The 24,565-nt window shown below is 48.8% G+C and overlaps 1 protein-coding gene across 23 annotated transcripts in view; it reads left to right on the top strand.

The window, feature by feature from the left end:
- Window positions 1–24,565, top strand: part of IPO9 (importin 9) — a 257,420-nt gene that overhangs the window by 101,048 nt on the left and 131,807 nt on the right. For all 23 annotated transcript variants that reach the window (XM_065595104.1, XM_065595109.1, XM_065595107.1 and 20 more), the window contains one exon: window positions 23,188–23,347. In XM_065595104.1, coding sequence (XP_065451176.1) covers window positions 23,188–23,347 — 160 coding nt within the window. The remainder of the gene's footprint in view (window positions 1–23,187; window positions 23,348–24,565) is intronic.

Genomic DNA, 24,565 nt, shown 5'->3' with positions numbered 1-24,565 from the left:
GATGCAGCTTGTGGTACGAAGTGACCCAGGGAAGGTGGTAGAAACTGATGCCCGAACACCTAGCGGGGAGTTCCCCAGCTTCATAGGGACCTGGGTTGGAACCCAGTGGAGAGGGCAGGGCCGGGTTCCCCTGCTACCCCCACAGGCCACCAGGCATGACTGCTCATCTGCTCTACGTCCCAGCCCAGAATCGTAGGGGTTATAGACTGTTTGTTTTGCCCCACCCAGGGGCCATAGACTGATTGCCGTTTTGCTCTGCCCAGGGGGCTGATTCCCCCAATTGCTTCTACCTGCCCCAGCCAGGAGGCTTAGGGACCATAGACTGTTTGTTTGTTTTGCCCCACCCAGTGGCTACAGACTGATCATTGTTCTGTCTTGTCCAAGGGGGCCAGGACTCCAGTTGTGGGTGTCATAGAATATCAGGGTTGGAAGGGACCTCAGGAGGTCATCTAGTCCAACCCCTTCTCAAAGCAGGACCAATCCCCAACTAAATCAGTCCCAGCCCAGGGACCACAGACTATTGGTTTACGTGGCTCTGCCAGGAGACTGGAGCCCACCTTGCTGCAACTCCCTATATTAGCAGGAAAACCCGAGTACCAACCCCGCACTGGGCCAATGGGGGCAGCCCGGTTTGGCATTGAAGTTTTCTCTGCACTGAATAATTTACTAAAATAGTACCACCAGTTCTGGCTCTGGTTTTACTGTTGTCAGTTAGTTCTGGGTGTAGACATGGCTTTAGATGTCCAGAATAGTGGATGGAGACAGACTCTTCGGACTTTCTGCTTTCAAGTTCAATTTTGTTTAATTCAGCAACAAAGTCTGAAACTCCCTACCAGCTACTGTAGTGTTTCTAACTGTTTTTCTCCTTGTTTCTTTTCCAGAAATGTTCTTTGCCTATCAGTTTTTCCCTTTTTTTGACAAATATTGGATTTTGCTGTTTTCGAACAAAACAATACAATTCATATTCTTTATATCCCTCTTTAATCAACGTGACACTGTGGAGATCCTATCTACTTCCAGGGCTACTGCAGGAAGGGAAGGGGTTGTGATCCAGGTGTTACCCAGGGTCTTAAGAACGCACCATAGTGGTAACTTAACTATTTCACTCCAGGTGGTGTCAGGAATAAATCAATGGGAACACAGCAATTCCATCTGATAAAAGATTAATGCAAGTCAGCGTGCTCTGTCTAAAACTGCATTTTATTAGATTTAAGCACACAGACATAAGAAATAGGTAGACCATCCCAGATACTTTCCTAAAATCTGGAATAGTATTCAGTAATTAAGAGTGGCCAGTTGCTTACCCGCTGGGGAGAAAAGGTGTCAGGAAATACATCTCACAAGCTGGCTTCAGAGGACTGCTCCAAAATAGACTCTATTAGCTAGTCTTTTATAACTAACTTCTGCAAACACATAGGTCATAATGACCCCTACTAAATCATCACTTTTCCCAACTTTCAATAAACTACTTATCAACAGAAGCAACAGAGAGTCCTGTGGCACCTTTAAGACTAAGGGCTGGTCCACACTAACCCCCCAGTTCGAACTAAGATATGCAACTTCAGCTACGTGAATAACATAGCTGAAGTCGAAGTATCTTAGTTCGAACTACCAGGTACTTATCGCGGGTCCACACGCGGCAGGCGGGCTCCCCCGTCCACTCCTCATACTCCTCTCGCGGAGCAGGAGTACCGGTGTCGACGGCGAGCACTTCCGGTATCGATTTATCGCGTCTAGACAAGACGCGATAAATCGATCCCAGAAGATCGATTGCTTACGGCCGAACCCGGAGGTAAGTATAGACGTACCCCAACAGATGTGAAGCTTATGCTCCAACACATCTGTTAGTCTTAAAGGTGCCACAGGACTCTCTGTTGCTTTTTACAGATCCAGACTAACACGGCTACCCCTGGATACTTATCAACAAACATTCCTAACAATCTTAATTATAATACTTCTATATCAAAGGTGCACAAATTCAAAGTTCTTGTCACCCAAGGTTTTCAGTCTGTTGTTGACTTTTCTTTCCCCTCCTCCCATTCTGATTAGCAGAAACTGCCAGTTACTTTTGACCTTGCCTCTAAAATCCTGCTTTCAAATTAACTCTATACTATGTGGTGTTCTATTTTATTAATTCATGGTGTCTGAATATACATAATATGGTTGCAATTAGCTTGATCACATTCTGAAGTGTACATACCCCTCAAATCTGGGGCAAAACAGAAAGGGAGAATTCCTGGTCTTTGTGGGCTTCCAACAGCTCTGGACTTCCTGGGGTGCATTCTTTAAGTATTTTTTAGGGAAATTTTGCTTTTCAGTTAGTCTGATTCAGAACATCAGTCATGCTGGGAAGGGAAACTTTTGTGTGGGGCTGTGGTTAGGAAGAATTCTTCCCTTCCATGCAGATCACATTTTAAGTGTGCTGCTATTCTGAAAAGTGACTTTTCCCTTTTTACTCTGTTGATCTGTTCCTTGTGAGCATTCAGACTTTGATCTACTGACTTTACGCTCCTGGTTAGTATGAAGCAACCTGCCTTATTTACAGGCTAGTTGCAGTGCACAAGGCCCTGTGGCCTCAAGCTTTCCCTCTTCATTCCTTAATATCTAAGGTTATGGGGGGGTCTATGATTCCATGTCCCTGTCTTCTTTGCTGCCTCCAAATGTCTAACCATCTTATTGTCTTGACTGGTATAGAATTTTTTTACCATATTTCACAAGTTAGCAATCAAGAAAATACAAACAAAAAAAACAAATAAAAACCTTGGGATGACCTGCAGTTTTTATATTGTGTTGAGTTTTGCTGGCAAGTGCAGCAGGAGACCCAGAGCACAGGCTCCTTCCCTTCGGTCCTTGGCAGATGCAGGTAAACACCTGGGTTCCACAGGACGTTGCCTATGTCACCCACCATCACCAAGATTGGTTTGATGAGACTAATGCTGAGATTCAGGGCCTTCCTTTATATGGTGCTCACTTCCCAAAAGGTTCACCAGTTCCTAATAAACCTAAACCTCTCCTTCTTACACCATTGTCTCATCCACGCATTGAGTCCCTGCCTTTCTGGCACTGTGCGTAGAACTGAAGCATTTCAAAGAATTCTGTCATGGAGGTCCTTTAATCTCTTATCTAGCAGCCTAAATTTGCCTTCAGGACCTTTCCTCTAGCTTTCCTTCTATCGCTGGGACCTGCATATACCATGACCACCGTTCCTTCCTAGCACTCTGCACATAAGTCTGTCTAGATGTCTCATGAGATCTGCAAACTTCGTGCTCAGCAGGCAATTTACTATGTGGTTCTTTCAATCATCAAGTGCTTGGGGAATCTGCTCAGATGCATGTCCAGTATCCTTTGATAAAGTGGCTAGCTAATTAATGAGCTTACCTTGTTCAAGAGAATGTCTTGAGCAGTGGAAGATAGTACATCACTGGGGTTCAAGGCTGGGGGAAATTGGCTGGAGTCTCCCTGGGTATAATTCATCAGTGGCTTAGAGACCATTCATGCAACTCAGCTGGGTGTCTCTCTCCACCTGTTGATGGATGAGTGATCACAGCAACCTGATAGCTGGAGAAGTTTGCTACTTGTCACTAGCATAGCATTGTGAGAGACAGCCTAGGATGAAGAGTTTAAGGGGACTCAGCAGTCTAGGTTCTTCTTCGAGAGATGTCCCTGTGGGTGCTCCACTACAGGTGCTGGTGCGTCCCTGCGCCTTCGCCCGGAGATTTTTACAGCAGTGCTCATAGCGGCCACGCATGCTCAGAATCTGCCCCCCGCTGTGACTCTAGGGTAATAGAACGCATGCGTGGCCGGTCTCCTCAGTTCCTTCTCAACCGTCCCCGGCCTGAGACGGAGCTCAGCAGGCTCATTAGACAATCCCTCATTATTCCCTTAATTATCCTTTAGAAACCTTTTTCCTGTCAGTTTTTTCTGGTTAAATAGTTACCTACCCAGTTCACCTAAAAAAAAAAAAAAAAAAAAAAAAAAAAAAAAATTTTCCTGTCAGCCGCGGCTATGCCGGGCTCCACAGGTTTCAAGCGCTGTGCTACTTGTAAGGAGGCTATCCCGTCATCGGATGGGCACTCAAAATGTATAAAATGTTTGGGGGAAGGTCACATTCCCCAAAAATGTGCCCACTGCTCTAAACTCAGCTCCAGGGCACGCAAAGACAGAGAGCTTAAGCTAAAACTGCTCCTGCTTTAAAAATCTATCGGGTCAGTTTCAGACCCAGGCATTGAAGCCGGCTCCGCTACCCGACACAGCCCCCCCCCCTCAAAAAAGATAAAGAAGTCTACAAAGAAGGGGCACTTTTCTTCATCGGGCAGGGCTAGGAGGCATACAAGTTCTCCAGGCAGATCAACGATCTCTCTGCCTGTGATCCCTCGCCTCAGCACTTTTCATGAGGCAGGCTCCTCCGGAACAGCGCAAAAGCCGCCGGAGGCTTCAGCGCCGCCGAGAAGCTCCGGTGCCGAGGCATCAGGCTTCCAGTTGCCTGCCTCAGTGACGGCACCGTTCGGCACCGCAAATGAGACGGTGCCGACATTCCTCGGCACACCGCACCCGAGGCAGCCCGACTTTTCTCGCCCGGCACCGACCGCGGCACCGACGCCTGCGGGGCATTCTGACACTCAGATCACAGCCAGAAGCCCCGATCGCAGGAATCCTCTTGTGCAGCAGCCTCTATCGGCTCAGCTTTCATCTCCTGCAGGAGCTGCTTTCACACAGTTTACTCAGACAGCTGATCTTCTAGTGTCACCTACCTTGCAGTCTCCGCTCATGAACGCATATTCTGTGGCAATGCCTGAGTCAGGATCTGAGCAGTTTTCCTCCAGTGAGGAGGAAGCAGATCCACAGGGAGTTTTTTCCCCATATTATGACTCCCAGCCCCGGAGCCAGAGCATTAAGGGCTATGGAAATACTACCTCATCCCACTCTAAGGACCATGCCCCTTGGGGGATGAACCCCTGGATGGCACCATCAATGCCCTACCCACCACCATGGCAATACTGGACACCATGGCCATCATACCCTCGGGAACACATGCCCCGTGCCCATTCGACCAGGCGCAACACTGATCCAGTGCCGTCTCCTAATACATACGCTAGTGACACGAGACGCCTGGCAACACAGCCATGCTCCCAGGATAAACCTAGCCCTTCTCCCGGTCCAACAGACCCGGAGTTACCACCGGAGGAAGCGTTACTTCCCCTTCCTCCCACTCCCTCTGATGAATATACAAAATTCCAGGACCTCTTTAAGAGAGTTGCTAGTGCCCTGAACATTAACCTGGAAGTGGTTCCCGAACAACAGCATGAGCTGACGAACATCCTACAGCCCCCTTCTTCCTCCAGATTGGCACTTCCAATTAACGCAGCCCTTTTAGAACCTGCTAAGTCCATCTGGCAGACTCCAGCGACAAGCCTACCTACCTGCAAGCAAGCGGATAAGAAGTATTTTATTTCTCCAAAGGACTCTGAATTCCTTTTTACTCACCCAACACCAAACTCATTGGTAGTAGACGCTGCGAACCAGAGGGCTAGACAACAGTATTCTCGTTCTGCCCCACCTAACAAGGATAGCAAGCGACTGGACCTGTTTGGTCGCAAGGTCTATGCATCCTCCACCCTCCAATTTCGCATAGCTATTTATACCGCAGTCCTGGCAAAATACGACCATAAAAACTATAATAATTTAAGGGACTTTATTGAGGACATTCCAGAACAAAGAAAACAACAGTTCAGAGCTATAGTTTCTGAGGGCCAAGCCATTTCACGCACCGCTCTCCAAGCAGCCCTCGATGTAGCCAACACAGCGGCAAGATCTACCGCTACGGCGATAGTCATGCGACGGGGCTCATGGCTCTCCTCTTCCTTTTTTCCTCGAGAAGTTCAGAACACGATTGAAGATCTTCCCTTCGACGGTGACAAACTTTTTGCTTCTAACACGAATGAAGTGCTTCATTCAATGAAAGACTCCAGAACAACCCTCCGGTCTTTAGGTCTCCAGACACCTACGGCAAGGAGACGACAATATCGATACCAACCATACCAACGGCCACGTTATCCCGCATTTACACAACCTTCCCATAGACCGCAGGAACAGCAACAGCCGCAACGTCCACGACCAAGATTCCAGCGACCTCGCCCAAACTCTACAGGGGCGCCTCAACCCCCATCAGCTAATAGGCAGATTTGAAAACTTGGTAGAGGGTTTAGAAAACAATGCCCTCACTCCAGCCGACACACCAATCTTTGGACACCGCCTACGACCTTTTTTCCAACAATGGAGGAGCATTACCTCCGACAAGTGGGTCTTAGAGGTAGTTACAATTGGATACGTCATCCCGTTCCTCTCCTTACCTCCCACCCACCCACCCTCCCCGTCCCTCTTCAGGGACCCTTCTCACGAGCAGCTACTCCTCCAAGAAGTGCAACATCTCCTTCATCTGGGAGCAGTAGAAGTCGTGCCAGAGCAACACAGAGGGAAGGGTTTTTACTCCCATTATTTCTTAACAGAGAAGAAAAATGGGGGATGGCGACCAATCCTCGATCTCAGGCGGCTCAACAGATTCATCAAAAAACAAAAGTTCAAGATGGTGACCCTCAATACCATAATCCCAGCGCTGGAGCAGGGCGACTGGTTTTCTGCCCTCGACCTACAAGATGCCTATTTCCACGTCACTATACATCCGGCCCACAGACGTTTCCTCCGGTTTACCCTTGGTTCCACACATTTCCAATACAGGGTACTCCCCTTCGGACTATCTACAGCCCCCCGTGCTTTTTCCAAACTTCTAGCTGTAGTCACTGCTCACCTCAGGAGACAAGGGGTAATAATATTTCCGTACCTCGACGATTGCCTCCTCAAAGCTTCAACATTCGACGAGGCGTTCCGGTTCACACGACTCACAGTCGAGTGTTTTCTTTCTCTCGGCCTACAAATAAACAGAGACAAATCCACATTACGCCCCACCCAGCACCTTCAGTTCATAGGCGCAGACCTCGACTCTCGGACCGGGCTGGCATCGCTCCCACCCGATCGCTACAATTCCATAAAACAACTGACTACAACTATTTGCAACAGCCCTCAGGTAACTGCCCGAGACTGCCTACAACTACTAGGTCACATGGCCTCGTGCACTTTTGTCGTCCAGAATGCACGCCTGCACATGAGGTGCTTCCAAGCGTGGTTGGCAACGGTTTACAAACCGAATGTGCATTCTTTAAACAAGACTCTCTCCCTGCCTACTCCAGTCAAAGGCTCGCTACGTTGGTGGACCGTCCACTCCAACCTTTGTTCTGGAGTCCCGTTTCTTCAACAGACTCCATCACGCATTCTGACCACCGATGCATCTATGACAGGGTGGGGTGCACATATGTCTCATCACACAGTACAGGGACTATGGTCACCAACCGAGACCTCCCTGCACATAAATGTACTAGAACTTCGAGCCATTCGCAACGCGTGCCGTCACTTCCTGCCACTAATCAAACATCATCACGTACGCATAATGACGGACAACATTGCTTGCATGTTTTACGTAAACAGGCAGGGCGGAGCTCGTTCCCATTCGCTGTGCACAGAGGCGATGAAGCTCTGGAATTGGTGCATTCTGAACAACATCCGGGTATCAGCTGCTTATCTTCCCGGGATCATGAACACCACAGCGGACGAACTGAGCAGACGCTTCCCATGGGAACACGAGTGGGAGATAGACGACAAAACCATTCACGAGGTATTCAGCATCTGGGGCTACCCTACAATAGACCTCTTTGCAACTGCAAAGAACAAGAAATGTCTCAATTTCTGCTCCAGAGCAGGACTGGGCAAACGTTCCCTGGGGGACGCATTCATGATCTCATGGCACCGAAACCTATTCTATGCGTTTCCCCCGATACCAGTTCTCAACAGGGTCCTGATAAAAATACGAACGGATCGAGCCAAGGTGATCCTCATTGCCCCATCGTGGCCCAGACAACCATGGTTTCCCTTCCTCACCAGAATGTCAATCCAACCACCAGTCTCCCTGCCACTTATTCCGAACCTTCTATCTCAACAGCACGGTCGTTTTCTCCACCCCAACCTGTCCATGCTTCACCTCAAGGCCTGGTTCCTACGTGGTTCTCCCAACGCGAATTAGATTGCTCCGAACAAGTTCAGGAGGTGCTCCTGCATAGCAGAACGCAATCTACTCGCAAGACCTATCTTCAAAAGTGGAAACGATTCACACATTGGTGTTCTGCCAAACACCTTTCTCCTACCTCGGTACCTCTTCCGCTTATATTGGACTATCTCTTGGGCCTTAAGCGAACCGGCCTTTCTTTCAGCTCCATCAGGGTCCATTTAGCTGCTATTACGACTTTCCACGACAGAGTTGATGATATGTCTGTCTTTGCTCACGCTACTACGAAGCGTTTCCTCAAGGGCCTACAAACCTTATATCCAGACATTAAACAACCAACCACCCCCTGGGACCTTCATCTGGTACTGTCTGCCCTAACTCAACAACCCTTCGAACCCCTAGCCACGTGCTCCCTTTTACACCTCTCCATGAAAACTGCGTTTCTAGTGGCAATTACTTCTGCCAGACGGGCAGGAGAAATGGCAGCTCTCATGGCTCATCCACCATATACGATATTTTTTAAAGACAAGGTTACCCTCAGATTGCATCCCAAATTTCTTCCGAAGGTACACTCATCATTCCATATTAATGAACCCATACACCTCCCGACTTTTTTCCCGAAACCACATGCAAACTCCTTTGAAGCCTCAATGCATACACTAGATGTTCGCAGAGCCTTGTCATTCTATTTGGATAGAACCAAACCCTTTAGAAACTCCTCTAGACTTTTTGTCTCTATTGCAGAGCGCTCCAAGGGCATGCCTATTTCTACCCAGAGACTCTCGAACTGGATCTCCCAGTGCATCCGACTGTGCTATCAGATGAAAGGGGTTGCACCTCCAGATGGCATTAGAACACACTCCACTAGATCTCTGGCTGCCTCCATCGCGTTCTTACGCAAAGTCCCCTTGGCTGACATTTGTAAAGCAGCCACTTGGTCATCTGACCATACTTTTGCTAAACACTATGCCCTTATTCAAGGCCCTTTATCTGACATACGCTTGGGCAGGGCGGTACTCTCGACGGCGTTCCTACCAGATCCGAAGTCCCTACCTCCTTAAGATACACTGCTTTTAAGTCACCTGTAGTGGAGCACCCACAGGGACATCTCTCGAAGAAGAAGAGGAGGTTACTCACCCTGTGCAGTAACTGACGTTCTTCGAGATGAGTGTCCCTGTGGGTGCTCCACTACCCACCCTCCTCCCCTCTACTTCGGAGTTGGGGGGCCTCCGTGGTAGAGAAGGAACTGAGGAGACCGGCCACGCATGCGTTCTATTACCCTAGAGTCACAGCGGGGGGCAGATTCTGAGCATGCGTGGCCGCTATGAGCACTGCTGTAAAAATCTCCGGGCGAAGGCGCAGGGACGCACCAGCACCTGTAGTGGAGCACCCACAGGGACACTCATCTCGAAGAACGTCAGTTACTGCACAGGGTGAGTAACCTCCTCTTCCTACAGTCTAGGTTGTACCCCAGGGGTACATCACACCCCCATTAATACTAGCCCATGTGTGTTAACTAATCTTGTTACCAGCTTGCACAATGACTCATGCACTTCCTCTTCCTGATTTGGTGTCTATAATAGACCCCCACCCTAACATCACTACTGTTCTTTTCCCTTTCTAGCCTCACTCAGAGACTCTCAGTACGTCTGTTGCTCACTTCCCCTTGGACCTCGGAGCAAGTGTACACATTCCTGACATATATTTCTAATAATCGAATCCCCCATTAGAATTACCTTGCTCTTTCTAGTAACTGGAGTTACTTCGTCTGGGAGGGTATCCTCAGTGTGAGAGGATACGATGACATCATCTGGAAGGAGGGTTCCAACTATGGGATTGTTTCCCTCCACTCCAGCTTGATGTTCTCCTTCCTTGAAACTTTCATTATCCTTAACAGCTGTCGGACTGGGGGGTGGGACCGCTCTATTCTGTCCCTGAAAGTCTCCTCTAGGTACATCTGTCTCCCTCATAAATATACTAAACTTGACAGCCCTCACTCTGCTGTTTGGTTTTCTGCCTGCATTAGTTTTACCCTTGCAGTTGTAGCTGTGTGTATGTATGTGTGTTTGTATTTTATTAGCCTAGTCCATCCGCGAGCCAGAGCTTCTTTCCACCAGCACTGACAATACTACTAATAGAAACAGATCCCACAGCATGAATATTTTAGTGATAATCCCCATTTATGTCAGGGCTTCATCTAGAATGTAGTGACTGCCAACTCATTAGCATTCAGTCCTCCCCAGATCTGCTAACTCAGGAGAATGGTAGGATTAGAAATTGCAACCTAAGTTTGCTCGTGGCCCTGAGCCTCCTCCCACACCCTGAAACCCCTTGGCCCCACCTCCGCCACACACATGGGGGGAGGGATAGCTCAGTGGTTTGAGCAGGGCCAGCTCCAGGCACCAGCTTGTCAAGCAGGTGCTTGGGGCGGCACATCCAGCTATTCGGCAATTTGGCGGACGGTCCCTCACTCCGGCTCGGAGCGAAGGACATTCTGCCGAATTGCCACCCCAGATCGCGATCGCGGCTTTTTTTTTTTTTTTTTTTTTTTTGGCTGCTAGGGGCGGCCAAAACCCTGGAGCCGGCCCTGGGTTTGAGCATTGGCCTGCTAAACCCAGGGTTGCAAGTTCAATCCTTGAGGGGGCCATTTAGGGATCTGGGGCAAAAATCTGTCTGGGGATTGGTCCTGCTTTGAGCAAGGGATTGGACTAGATGACCTCCTGAAGTCCCTTCCAACCCTGATATTCTATAACATCGCCTTCATATTGGTACACATAACAAAATTCATTCCACACATGGATGTAATAAATTAGAGGGAACATTGATCCCAACCTGGACTCTCATCTCACAACTTGGTATTTAAATGGCCAGCAAGTCTACAGCATTTGTGATTGGAGGCCATTCAAAATATTCTTAATCACAGCAGGAAAGATTCTACCCGAAAATGTTTTCTAGCCAAATGGAGGTTTTTCTGTAACTGGGCAGAACAGGACCAGTTATCAGAGCTAGTAGATATTTCTGTAATTTTAGACTCAAGATATCAGCTCTTTCTATTAGCTCACTTCTGGTCCACCTAGAAGCAATCAGTGTATTCCACCTCCGGTAGATGGGTATTCTATTTTTACTCTGTCACACCCACACTCCTAAACTGTTTGACTAGAACTCCCCACCAGTAGTGAAGCCAAAGGCGCAGTGGGTTCTCAATCTCATACTTTCAGCACTTTCCAGGCCACCTTTCGAACTGCTGGTCACAGCTCAATGTCCCAGCTGTCTCTGAAGGTCACTTTCCTGGTTATTGTTATGTAGGCCTTGGAGGTATGGTTCATCAGCCTTGGAGGGCAGCCCTCAGGCCGATGCACCATACATTACATTTCATAAGAGAAGACATCCTTTGCCTCCACCTGAAATTCATCTGTAAGGTAATTTCCAAGTTCCACATAAATCAATCAGTTTGCTTACTGGTATTTATCAGGAAGCCTCTTCTCTTCAGTGAGGGGAGGGGACTTCATAGAATCATAGGGTTAGAAGAGACCGCATGGGTCCTCTAGTCTAATCTGCTGCCAAGGTTCAGGATTTGTTGTGTCTAAATCATCCAAGACAGATGGCATTCCAGCCTCTTTTTGAAAACCTCAAGTAAAGGAGATTCCACAACTTCCCTAGGCAGTTTGTTCCATTATCCTACTGCTCTTACAGCTAGGAAGTTTTCCCTGAGATTTAATCTAAATCTGTTATGCTGTAGTTCAGGGGTAGGCAACCTATGGAACGCGTGCCAAAGGCTACACGCGAGTTGATTTTCAGCGGCACTCTCACTGCCTGGGTCCTGGCCACCGGTCAGGGGGGCTCTGCATTTTAATTTAATTTTAAAAGAAGCATCTTAAACATTTTAAAAACCTTATTTACTTTACATACAACAATAGTTTAGTTATATATTATAGACTTAGAGAAAGAGACCTTCTAAAAACGTTAAAATGTATTACTGGCACGCAAAACCTTAAATTAGAGTGAATAAATGAAGACTCGGCACACCACTTTTGAAAGGTTGCCGACCCCTGTGTAGTTTGAACCTATTGCCTCTTGTCCTCTGTGGCAAGAGAGAACAATTTTTCTCCATCTTTTTTTATGGCGGCTTTTCAAGTATTTGAAGACCATTATCATATCCCCCTGTAATCTCCTCTTTTCCAAATTAAACATACCCAGTTCCTTCAGCCTTTCCTCATATTGCGTTCCATCTCTTTGATCCTCTTTGTCGCTCTTCTCTGGATCCTTTTCCAGTTTCTCTACATGATTTCTATACAGTGATGACCAAAATTGGTCACAGTCCTCCAGCTGAGGCCTAGCCAGCGCTGAGTAGAGTGGTACTGTCATCTCCTGTGACTTGCATGCTATGCCTCTGTTAATGCACTCTAAAATTATATTTGCTTTTTTTTGCAACAGCATTGCACTGTCGACTCACATTGAGGTTGTGATCCACCACAACTCTCAAATCCTTCTCAGCACTGCTGCTGTCAAGCCAGTTTTCCTGCATTCTGTATTTAGAATCATGGAATCCTAGAATATTAGGGTTGGAAGAAACCTCAGGAGGTCATCTAGTCCAATCCCCTGCTCAAAGCAGGACCAATACCAACTAAATCATCCCAGCAAGGGCTTTGTCAAGCCGGGCCTTAAAACCTCTATGGATGGAGATTCCACCACCTCCCTAGGTAACCCATTCCAGTGCTTCACCACCCTCCTAGTGAAATACTGTTTGCTAATATCCAACCTAGACCTCCCACACTATAACTTGAGACCATTGCTCCTTGTTGTCACCACTGAAAACAGCCAAGCTCCATCCTCTTTAGAACCCCCGCTTCAGGTAGTTGAAGGCTGCAGTCGAATCCCCCCTCACTCTTCTCTTCTGCAGACTAAATAAACCCATTTCCCTCAGCCTCTCCTTGTAAGTTATGTGCCCCAGCCCCCTAATCATTTTTGTTGCCCTCCACTGGACTCTCTCCAATTTGTCCACATTCCTTCTGTAGTGAGGGGACGAAAACTGGACACAGTACTCCAGGTGTTGCCTCACCAGTGTTGAATAGAGGGGATTAATCACTTCCCTCGGTCTGCTGGCAATGCTCCTACTAATACAGCCTTTGGCAACAAGGGCACACTGCTAACTCATATCCAGCTTCTCATCCACTGTAACCCCTAGGTCCTTTTCTGCAGAACTGCTGCCTAGCCACTCGGTCCCTAGTCTGTAGCAGTGCATGGATTTCTTCCGTCCTAAGTGCAGGATCTGCACTTGTCGTTGTTGAACCTCATCAGATTTCTTATGGCCCAATCCTCTAATTTGTCTAGGTCCCTCTGTATCCTATCCCTACCCTCCAGCGTATCTACCACTCCTCCCAGTTTAGTGTCATCTGCAAATTTTCTGAGGGTGCAATCCACGCCATCCTCCAGATCATTAATGAAGATATTGAACAAAACCGGCTCCAGGACCGACCGTTGGGGCACTCTGCTTGATACCAGCTGCCGACTAGACATGGAGCTATTGATCGCTACCCGTTGAGCCCGACGATTTAGCCAGCTTTCTATCCACCTTATAGTCCATTCATCCAGCCCATACTTCTTTAACTTGCTGGCAGGAACACTGTGGGAGACCATATCACGTCCACTGCTATCCCCCCATCCACAGAGCCAGTTATCTCATCATAGAAGGCAATTAGGTTAGTCAGGTATGAATCCAAGATGACTGTTCCTGATCACTTTTCTCTCCTCTAAGTGCTTCAAAATTGATTCCTTGAGGACCTACTCCATGATTTTTCCAGGGACTGAGGTGAGGCTGACTGGCCTGTAGTTCCCTAGATCCTCCTTCCCTTTTTTAAAGATGGGCACTACATTAACCTTTTTCCAGTCATCCGGGACCTCCCCCGATCACCAGGAGTTTTCAAAGATAATGACCATTGGCTCTGCAATCACATCCGCTAACTCCTTTAGCACCCTCAGATGACCACCACCTTGTTGCTAACATATCTGAAGAAACCCTTCTTGTTACTCTTAACATCCCTTGCTAGCTGCAACTCCAGTTGTGATTTGGCCTTTCTGATTTCACTTCTGCGTGCCTGAGCAATATTTTTATACTCCTCCCTGGTCATTTGTCCAATCTTCCACTACTTGTAAGCTTTTTTGTGTTTAAGATCAGCAAGGATTTCACAGTTAAGCCAAGCTGGTCGCTTGCCATATTTACTATTCTTTCTACAGATTGGGATGGTTTGTTCCTGCAACCTCCATAAGGATTCTTTAAAATACAGCCAGCTCTCCTGGACTCCTTTCCCCCTCACGTTATTCTCCCAGGGGATCCTGCCCATCAGTTCTCTGAGGGAGTCACAGTCTGCTTTTCTGAAGTCCAGGGTCCGTATTCTGCTGCTCTCCTTTCAGGATCCTGAACACGACCATCTCATGGTCACTGCCTCCCAGGTTCCCATCCACTTTTGCTTCCTCCACTAATTCTTCCCGGTTTGTGAGCGGCAGGTCTAGAAGAGCTCTGCCCCTAGTTGGTTCCTCCAGCAATTGCACCAGGAAATTGTCCCCTACACTTTCCAAAAAGTTCCTGGATTGTCTGTGCACTGCTGTTTTGCTCTCCCAGCAGATATCGGGGTGATTGACATCCCCCATGAGAACCAGGGCCTGTGATCTAGTAATTTCTGTTAGTTGCCTGAAGAAAGCCTCGTCCACCTCAACCTCTGGTCTGGTGGTCTATAACAGACTCCCACCATGACATCACCCTTGTTACTCACACTTCTAAACTTTAATCCAGAGAGACTCAGGTTTTTCTGCAGTTTCGTACCGGAGCTCTGAGCAGTCATACTGCTCTCGGGTATGTCTACACTACGAAATTAGTTCGAATTTATAGAAGCCGGTTTTATTGAAATCGGTTGTATACAGCCGATTGTGTATGTCCACACAATAAAATGCTCTAGGTGCTCTAGTCGGCAGACCGCGTCCACAGTACGAGGCTAGCGTCGACTTCCGGAGCATTGCACTATGGGTAGCTATCCCACAGCTATCCCACAGTTCCCGCAGTCTCCGCCGCCCCTTGGAATTCTGGGTTGAGATCCCAATGCCCGGATGATGCAAAACAGTGTCGCGGGCGGTTCTGGGTACATGTCGTCAGGCCCCTCCCTCCCCCGTCACAGCAACGGCAGACAATAGATTCGCGCCTTTTTATCTGGGTTACCTGGGTTACCTGTGCAGACAACATGGAGCCCGCTCAGCACAGCTGAGCTCACCGTCACCATATGTCCTCTTGGTGCCGGCAGACGTGGGACTGCATTGCTACACAGCAGCAGCTGCTAACTGCCTTTTGGCGGTAGACGGTGCAGTAGACTGGTAGCCTTCATCGGCGATCTGGGTGCTGGCAGCCGTGGGGCTTGCCTTTTGGCAGTAAATGGTGTATTATGACTGTTAGCCGGCCTATTACAAGTCGGGTCATCGCACGTTAGCAGAGTCTTCCCTGAGCAGCAGCTTGTGCAATAGGCCTGAAGACCATCGTCATACACCGCCCCGTATTTGCTGCCAAGCACCCAGAAAGATGCCGAGGGCTATCAGTCACGCTGCACCGTCGTCTTAAGATGTAAAAAAATAGATTTTCTCTGTATTCATTTGCTTCCCCCTCCCTCCGTCAAATCAACGGCCTGCTAAACCCAGGGTTTTCAGTTTAATCTTTGGGGGGGACCAGTCTGTGACAGTTGTTTGTGTCTCTCCCTGATGCACAGCCACTGTTCTTTATTTTAATTCCCTGTGCCTGTACGCCATGTCGTCACTCGGCCCCCCTCCCTCCTTCCCCTAGGCCGTCAGATACTACGTTTGCGCCACAGCTCGAGCCGAGAAGCGGTTCGCGCCTTTTCTTTGAATTCTGGGTTGAGATCCCAATGCCCGGATGATGCAAAACAGTGTCGCGGGCGGTTCTGGGTACATGTCGTCAGGCCCCTCCCCCCTCGTCACAGCAACGGCAGACAATAGATTCGCGCCTTTTTACCTGGGTTACCTGTGCAGACAACATACCACGGCAAGCATGGAGCCCGCTCAGCTCAGCTGAGCTCACCGTCACCATATGTCCTCTGGGTGCCGGCAGACGTGGGACTGCATTGCTACACAGCAGCAGCTGCTAACTGCCTTTTGGCGGTAGACGGTGTAGCATGAGTGATAGCCGTGGGGCTGGCAGCCGTAGTGCTGCATTGCACCAGCCCCTTCCAGGCGATGGTATATTATGACTGGTACCCGTCGTCGTCATACTGGTATGGCTGTCAATCATGGCCACCTGGGCAGACATGCTACTGTTTTGATGATGACGGTTACCAGTCATAATATACTATTTTCTGCCAATTGCCCAGTATTGTCTGCTAAGCACCCAGAAGAGGCCGAGGGCGATGCTGGGTGCTGGCGGACGTGGGGCTGGCAGACGTGGGGCTGCATTGCTACACAGCAGCAGCCCCTTGCCTTTTGGCAGATGATGGTATATTATGATTGGTACCCATCGTCGTCATACTGGTATGGCTGTCACTCATGCTGCACCGTCGGCTGCCACCTTAAGATGTAAAAAATAGATTTGTTCTGTGTTCATTTGCTTCCCCTTCCTCCGTGAAATCAACGGCCTGCTAAGCCCAGGGTTTCCAGTTTAATCTTTGGGGGCACCATTCTGTGTGACAGTTGTTTGTGTTTCTCCCTGTTCCTGTACCTGTACGCCATGTCGTCACTCGGCCCTCCCTCCCGCCCTCCCTCCCGCCCTCCTTCTCCTGGTCCATCAGATACTACTTTCGCGCCTTTTTTCTGACCAGGCACCATAGCTAGCACTGGGATCATGGAGCCCGCTCAGATCACCGCGGCAATTATGAGCACTATGAACACCACGCGCATTGTCCTGGAGTATATGCAGAGCCAGAACATGCCAAGGCGAAACCCGGACCAGGCGAGGCGATTGCAGCACGGCGACGAGAGTGATGAGGAAATTGACATGGCCATAGACCTCTCACAAGGCACAGGCCCCAGCAATGTGGAAATCATGGTGTTACTGGGGCAGGTTGATACCGTGGAACGCCGATTCTGGGCCCGGGAAACAAGCACAGACTGGTGGGACCGCATCGTGCTGCAGGTATGGGACGATTCCCAGTGGCTGCGAAACTTTCGCATGCGTAAGGGCACTTTCATGGAACTTTGTGACTTGCTTTCCCCTGCCCTGAAACGCCAGGATACCAAGATGAGAGCAGCCCTCACAGTTGAGAAGCGAGTGGCGATAGCCCTGTGGAAGCTTGCAACGCCAGACAGCTACCGGTCAGTCGGGAATCAATTTGGAGTGGGCAAATCTACTGTGGGGGCTGCTGTGATCCAATTTGCCAGGGCAATGAAAGACCTGGTGATAGCAAGGGTAGTGACTCTGGGCAACGTGCAGTCAATAGTGGATGGTTTTGCTGAAATGGGATTCCCAAACTGTGGCGGGGCCATAGACGGAACCCATATCCCTATCTTGTCACCGGAGCACCAAGCCACCGACTACGTAAACCGCAAGGGGTACTTTTCAATGCTGCTGCAAGCCCTGGTGGATCACAAGGGACGTTTCACCAACATCAACGTGGGATGGCCGGGAAAGGTACATGATGCTCGCGTCTTCAGGAACTCTGCTCTGTTTCGAAAGCTGGAGGAAGGGACTTTCTTCCCGGACCAGAAAGTGACCATTGGGGATGTTGAAATGCCTATCGTGATCCTTGGGGACCCAGCCTACCCCTTAATGCCATGGCTCATGAAGCTGTACACAGGCAGCCTGGACAGGAGTCAGGACCTGTTCAACTACAGGCTGAGCAAGTGCCGAATGGTGGAATGTGCATTTGGACGTTTAAAAGCGCGCTGGCGCAGCTTACTGACTCGCTCAGACCTCAGCGAAAAGAATATCCCCATTGTTATTGCTGCTTGCTGTGCGCTCCACAATATCTGTGAGAGTAAGGGGGAGACCTTTATGGCGGGGTGGGAGGTTGAGGCAACTCGCCTGGCCGCTGATTACGCGCAGCCAGACACCAGGGCGGTTAGAGGAGCACAGCAGGGCGCGGTGCGCATCAGAGAAGCTTTGAAAACGAGTTTTGTGACTGGCCAGGCTACTGTGTGAAACTTCTGTTTGTTTCTCCTTGATGAACCCTCCAACCCCCCCCCCCCCCCGACCCGGTTCACTCTACTTCCCTGTAAACCAACCACCCCACCTCACCCTCCCCTCCCCTCCCGCTTGCAGAGGCAATAAAGTCATTGTTTTTTCACATTCATGCATTCTTTATTAGTTCCTTACAGAGGTAGGGGGATAATTGCCAAGGTAGCTGGGATGGGTGGGGGAGGAGGGATGGAAAAGGACATACTGCATTTTAAAACTTTAACTCTTATTGAAGCCCAGCCTTCTGATGCTTGGGCGATCATCTGGGGTGGAGTGACTGGGTGGACGGAGGCCCCCCCACCGTGTTCTTGGGCGTCTGGGTGAGGAGGCTATGGAACTTGGGGAGGAGGGCTGTTGGTTACACAGGGGCTGTAGCGGCGGTCTCTGCTCCTGCTGCCTTTCCTGCAACTCAACCATACGCTCGAGCATATCACTTTGATGCTCCAGCAGACGGAGCATTGCCTCTTGCCGTCTGTCTGCAAGCTGACGCCACCTATCGTCTTCAGCCCGCCACCTCTCCTCTCGTTCATGTTGGGCTTTTCTCATCTCCGACATTGACTGCCTCCACGCATTCTGCTGTGCTCTATCAGCGTGGGAGGACATCTGGAGCTCCGTGAACATCTCGTCCCTCGTCTTACGTTTTCTCTTTCTAATGTTCACGAGCCTCTGTGAAGGAGAAACATTTGCAGCTGGTGGAGGAGAAAGGAGAGGTGGTTAAAAAAGACACATTTTAGGGAACAATGGGTACACCCTTTCATTACAAGGTTGCATATTTCGGCTTGCAGGCAGCCATCGTAGGCCACAGTGTTTTGGCTTTTTTAACCTTCTTAACATGCGGGAAAGGTTGCAAACAGCAGCGCATTTCCCATATCAAGGATGAATTGGGTTGTCCATTTAAAATGGGGTTTCAATGTAAAAGGAGGGGGCTGCGGTTTCCCGGTTAACATGCGGCACAAACACAAGTAAACCACCCTCCCCCCCCCCACACACACACACGATTCTCTGGGATGATCACTTCACCCCTCCCCCCCACCGCGTGGTTAACAGCGGGGAACATTTCTGGTCAGAATAGCAGGAACGGGCGCCTCTGAATGTCCCCCTTAATAAAATCACCCCATTTCAACCAGGAGAGCTTTCTGGAGATGTCCCTGGAGGATTTCCGCTCCATCCCCATACACGTTAACAGACTTGCTTGCTTTTTTTTTGTAATGTTTACAAATATTTACAAAGTTACACTCACCAGAGGTCTCCTGTGTGCCCTGAGGGTCTTGGGTGAGTTCGGGGGTTACTGGTTCCAGGTCCAGGGTCACAAACATATCCTGGCTGTTGGGGAAACCGGTTTCTCCGCTTCCTTGCTGCTGTGAGCTACCTACAGTACCTCCATCGTCATCTTCCTCGTTCCCCGAACCGTCTTCCCTGTGTGTTTCTCCAGTGAGAGAGTCATAGCACACGGTTGGGGTAGTGGTGGCTGCACCCCCTAGGATCGCATGCAGCTCCGCGTAGTAGCGGCAAGTTTGCGGCTCTGCCCCGGACCTTCCGTTTGCTTCTCTGGCTTTGTGGTAGGCTTGCCGTAGCTCCTTAATTTTCACGCGGCACTGCTGTGTGTCCCTGTTATGGCCTCGGTCCTTCATGGCCTTGGAGATCTTTTCTAATACTTTTCCATTTCTTTTACTGCTACGGAGTTCAGCTATCACTGCTTCATCTCCCCATATGGCGAGCAGATCTCGTACCTCCCGTTCGGTCCATGCTGGAGCTCTTTTGCGATCCTGGGAGGACTCCATGACGGTTACCTGTGCTGATGAGCTCTGCGTGGTCACCTGTGCTCTCCACGCTGGGCAAACAGGAAATGAAATTCAAACCTTCGCGGGTCTTTTCCTGTCTACCTGGTCAGTGCATCTGAGTTGAGAGCGCTGTCCAGAGCGGTCACAATGAAGCACTCTGGGATAGCTCCCGGAGGCCAATAACATCGAATTCCGTCCACACTACCCCAATTCCGACCCGCAAAGGCCGGTTTTATCGCTAATCCCCTCGTCGGAGGTGGTGTAAAGAAACCGGTTTAAAGGGCCCTTTAAGTCGAAAGAAAGGGCCTCGTTGTGTGGACGTGTCCAGGCTTAATTCGGTTTAACGCTGCTAAAGTCGACCTAAACCCGTAGTGTAGACCAGTGTTGTTACATACAGTGCAACTCCCCCACCTTTTCTGCCCTACCTGTCCTTTCTGAACAGTTTATATCCATCCATGACAGTACTCCAGTCATGTGAGTTATCCCACCAAGTCTCTCTTATTCCAATCACATCATAATTCCTTGACTGTGCCAGGACTTCCAGTTCTCCCTGCTTGTTTCCCAGGCTTCTTGCATTTGTGTATAGGCACTTAAGATAACTTGCTGACTGTTCTGCTTTCTCAGTATGAGACAGGAGTCCTCCCCTCTTGCGCTCTCCTGCTCGTGCTTCCTCCTGGTATCCCACTTCGCCCAGACTTTGGTCTCCTTCCCCTGGTGAACCTAATTTAAAGCCTTCCTCACTAGGTTAGCCAGCCTGCCTGCGAAGATGCTCTTCCCTCTCTTCGTTAGGTGGAGCCCATCTCTGCCTAGCAATCCTCCTTCTTGGAACATCATCCCATGGTGAAAGAATCCAAAGCCTTCTCTCCGACACCACCTGCGTAGCCATTCGTTGACGTCCACGATTTGACGGTCTCTATCTGGGCCTTTTCCTTCCACAGGGAGGATGGACGAGAACACCACTTGCGCCTCAAACTCCTTTATCCTTCTTCCCAGAGCCACGTAGTCTGCAGTGATCTGCTCAAGGTCATTCTTGGCAGTTATCATTGATGCCCATGTGGAGAAGCAGGAAGGGGTAGCGATCTGAGGGCTTGATGAGTCTTGGCAGTCTCTCTGGCACATCGTGAATCCTAGCTCCTGGCAAGCAAAACACTCGTTTTTCCCGGTTGGGACGGCAGATAGATGACTCCCTGAGGAGGGAGTCCCTGACCACCACCACCCACCTCCTTCTCTTGGGAGTGATGGTCGTGGAACCCCCATCCCTAGGACAGTGCATCTCATGCTTTCCAATCAGTGGAGTCTCCTTTTGCTCCCTTCCCTCAGATGTATCATCTAGTCCACTCTCCGCATTCGTGCCTGTGGAGAGAACATGAAAACAGTTGCTCAGCTATATCTCCATTGCTGGTACATGGATGCTCCTCTTTCTTCTTCTGGAGGTCACATGCTACCAATTTTCTTCACCGTCCTTGTGTCGCCGCTGCACAGCCTGCACTGACTCTTCAGAATGTTGTGCCCGTAGAAGCATATTTTGACGTCTGTCCAGGAAATCTTCATTTTCTCTTATGCAATGCAGGGTTGATGCTTGTTTCTCCAGACCTTGAACCTTCTCTTCCAATATGGAGACCAGCTTGCACTTTGTACAGACAAAGTCACTTCTGTCCTCTGGAAGAAAGACTAACATGGCACATCCTGTGCTGGTCATAACAGCTAATCGCTCACCATCCATATTACCTTCCTTCTAAGAGCTTTCTCAGCTGTTGCAGTAACTGCTCAAAGAAGCCTGCAAGATGAAAGCCTCTGTGGGCTCTCCCCAGGCGAACTCCCAGTCAAACTCCCTCTGTTCGCCGCTCAGCTGGTTCACAACTGGTTGCCTTTTTATAACAATCAGGCCCACTCAAGGCCCACCTGGAACAGAGCACTCCCAATTCACACTTTTCAAACAATCAAGTATACGGACAAACTGTAGTAGATTAGTTTTGCTGTTCTCATGTCCTCCTTTCCCTAGGATCTTGAATTCTATTGGATCACGATCACTTCTTCCCAAGTTCCCGACCACCTTTGCGTTCGCAACGAATTCATCCCTGTTGGTCAAAACCAGATCCAAAATGGATGACCCTCTTGTTGTTTCCTCATTTGTTGTTTCCTGATTCAGAAAGTTGTACCCTACACGTGCTAAGAACATTGCAGGACATATTATGTTTTGTTGTATTAGTCTTTCAACAGATATCAGGGAAGTGATATAAGATATCAGACAAGCATTGGTGTTCCACCTGCAGAAAACTAAACCAGTCAGAAAATCACCTAGGCTGTTTGTTGCTGTAGCAGAACGAGCACAGGGACAAACAATATCTGCTCAGAAACTCTCTAAGTGAATGTCTGTATCCTCCTTTGCTATCAGTTGGTACATCTCCCTTCTCCAGACATTTGTAAGACAGCAACCTGGAATTCGTCCAAACTTTCACGAAGCATTATGCTTTGGACCAAGCCTCTTCTGCCAATACAGCCTTTGTAATCACAGCATTACAGACATCTGTACCAACTGCATCCTCGCACACACCTCCTATTTGAGTACTATTTGCCAGTCACCCCTGCGTGGAATACGCTTTAAGTACCAGAATTCGAAGAAATGGACATTACTTTCCTGTTGTTGGAGGTTCTTCAAAATGTGTGGTCCCTGTCTGTATTCCACTACCCACCCTCCTTCTCCTCTGCTTTGCATCATGATTAGATTTGCAGTAGAGAAGGAACTGGAGAGGTTGTTGGTCCTCACTTCTCCTTGTACCCTTGGTGCTGAGCACAGAGATGTGAACCAATGACCACTACTCTCAATATGTTCTAGCCTCAGGTGCAAGAAGCACATGCAGACCCACATATATAATACAGATAGGGATCTCATTATAGGTAGGTAACATCTATTTCTCCCTATTCTGTCATGCAGGCTGGATTCAGTCCACAGGAAAGATGTTTGATGGTCCTGCTTGTAAGCTGCCTTTATCATATAGAGAAATGTTCTCTATTAGTATATCAAACAAATATTTCATTTTTTAAGCTGGCAGGGTTTTGTTGGTGGGGGCGGAAATAGAAATAGTTTTAGAATAAATGTGAATTTTAAGAAATCTGTCTTCTTTCAGTGTCTCCTTTTCTGCTTGGTCGTGCTCTTTGGGCCGCCAGTCGCTTCACAGTTGCTATGTCTCCAGAATTAATCCAGCAATTTCTGCAGGCCACAGTCAGTGGTCTACATGAGACCCAACCTCCTTCAGTCCGGATCTCTGCAGTCAGAGCTATCTGGGGGTAAGTAGATCATGCATTATGATGGGTCTTGGTGGATTGTGAGCTAATGCAAGAGGAAAGGAATCATTTGAGGATGGAAGAGCTTGACATAGTTGGTGTTAAAACAGAAAAGTTGATGTATGTTCCCGAGAAGCACACTTTTCTGCATGTAGCTGATGACAGATCTTGTACATGAACTACTTATAGATCAGTCATCAGATAATTGAAGTAAATCTCACTATTTTTAGTAAACATTTGAGACTGAATTTTAACTGAACATAAGTTATGATTTGATGGAGTCTGTAGAATTTCATTCCATCGAAAAGCACATTGTAGTTTTTTTTTGATCTGCCAGGCTGCAAATTTGGGACTCTGTGTGTCTGGAACCCAGGATAAACCTTGGGTTAATATAACATGTTTCCTCAAGGTGGAATTTTACTGTTCCTCTTTGAGTAATTGCTCATGTCTATTCCATGTTAGGTGTTCGTGCTCGCCACATGCACTGGTTCTGGAAGTTTCTCCCTCAGTGGTATCCGTAGGGGTCTGGCTCTGGCGCCCTCTGGAGTGGCATGCATATGCGCCGGTATAAGGGGTGCTGCTGATTTCTTCCATCCCTCAGTTCCTTCTTATCTCCAGTGATGGTGCTGGAAGGTCTCCTTGCTTTGGCAAGTGCTTATTTACCCAGTGGTTTTTTCTCTTTACTGTTGTAAATAATTTAGATAAGTCGTTTCTTTGTACTTAACGACTAGCGAATTAGAGTTGTAGATAAATTAGTCCACTTTGGGACTTAGGACAGGGCATGCTCCGGTCTCTGGACTTCAAGCCTTATGATCACTGTAGAAAGCCCATGCTGATCAGCGACCCTCATTAAAGTTGCTTGAAATGTTTGGGAGAAGCTCACATTAGCAATAAGTTTCGCATTTATAAGAGCTTCAAGCCCAGGACAAAAAAGGAGAGGGAAATAAGGCTGAGAACGCTCCTCATGGCCCTCGCGCCAGTCTCTGAGCCATCAAAATTGGACTCTGCACCCAGTACGGCTGCATCAGTGCAAAGTGTACCTCTGGCGCCGGTCCCAGTCCCCGGAACTGGCTCAGAAGCAGAGGAAGCATGCTGGGTGAGGGTGTTCCCTGATATCCTGTGTGGGAAAGGAAAAGTCTGGAGATGAGCATAGGCCCTTGCGGGGGGCAGCAAGTCTCCGGAGGCCAGCCAGGCACCTGTATTGCCAGTTAGGCCATCCAG

Source organism: Chrysemys picta, chromosome 4 (genome assembly GCF_011386835.1).
Source record: "Chrysemys picta bellii isolate R12L10 chromosome 4, ASM1138683v2, whole genome shotgun sequence".
NCBI lineage: Eukaryota > Metazoa > Chordata > Testudines > Emydidae > Chrysemys > Chrysemys picta.
This window is presented reverse-complemented; position numbering and strand designations above follow the sequence as displayed.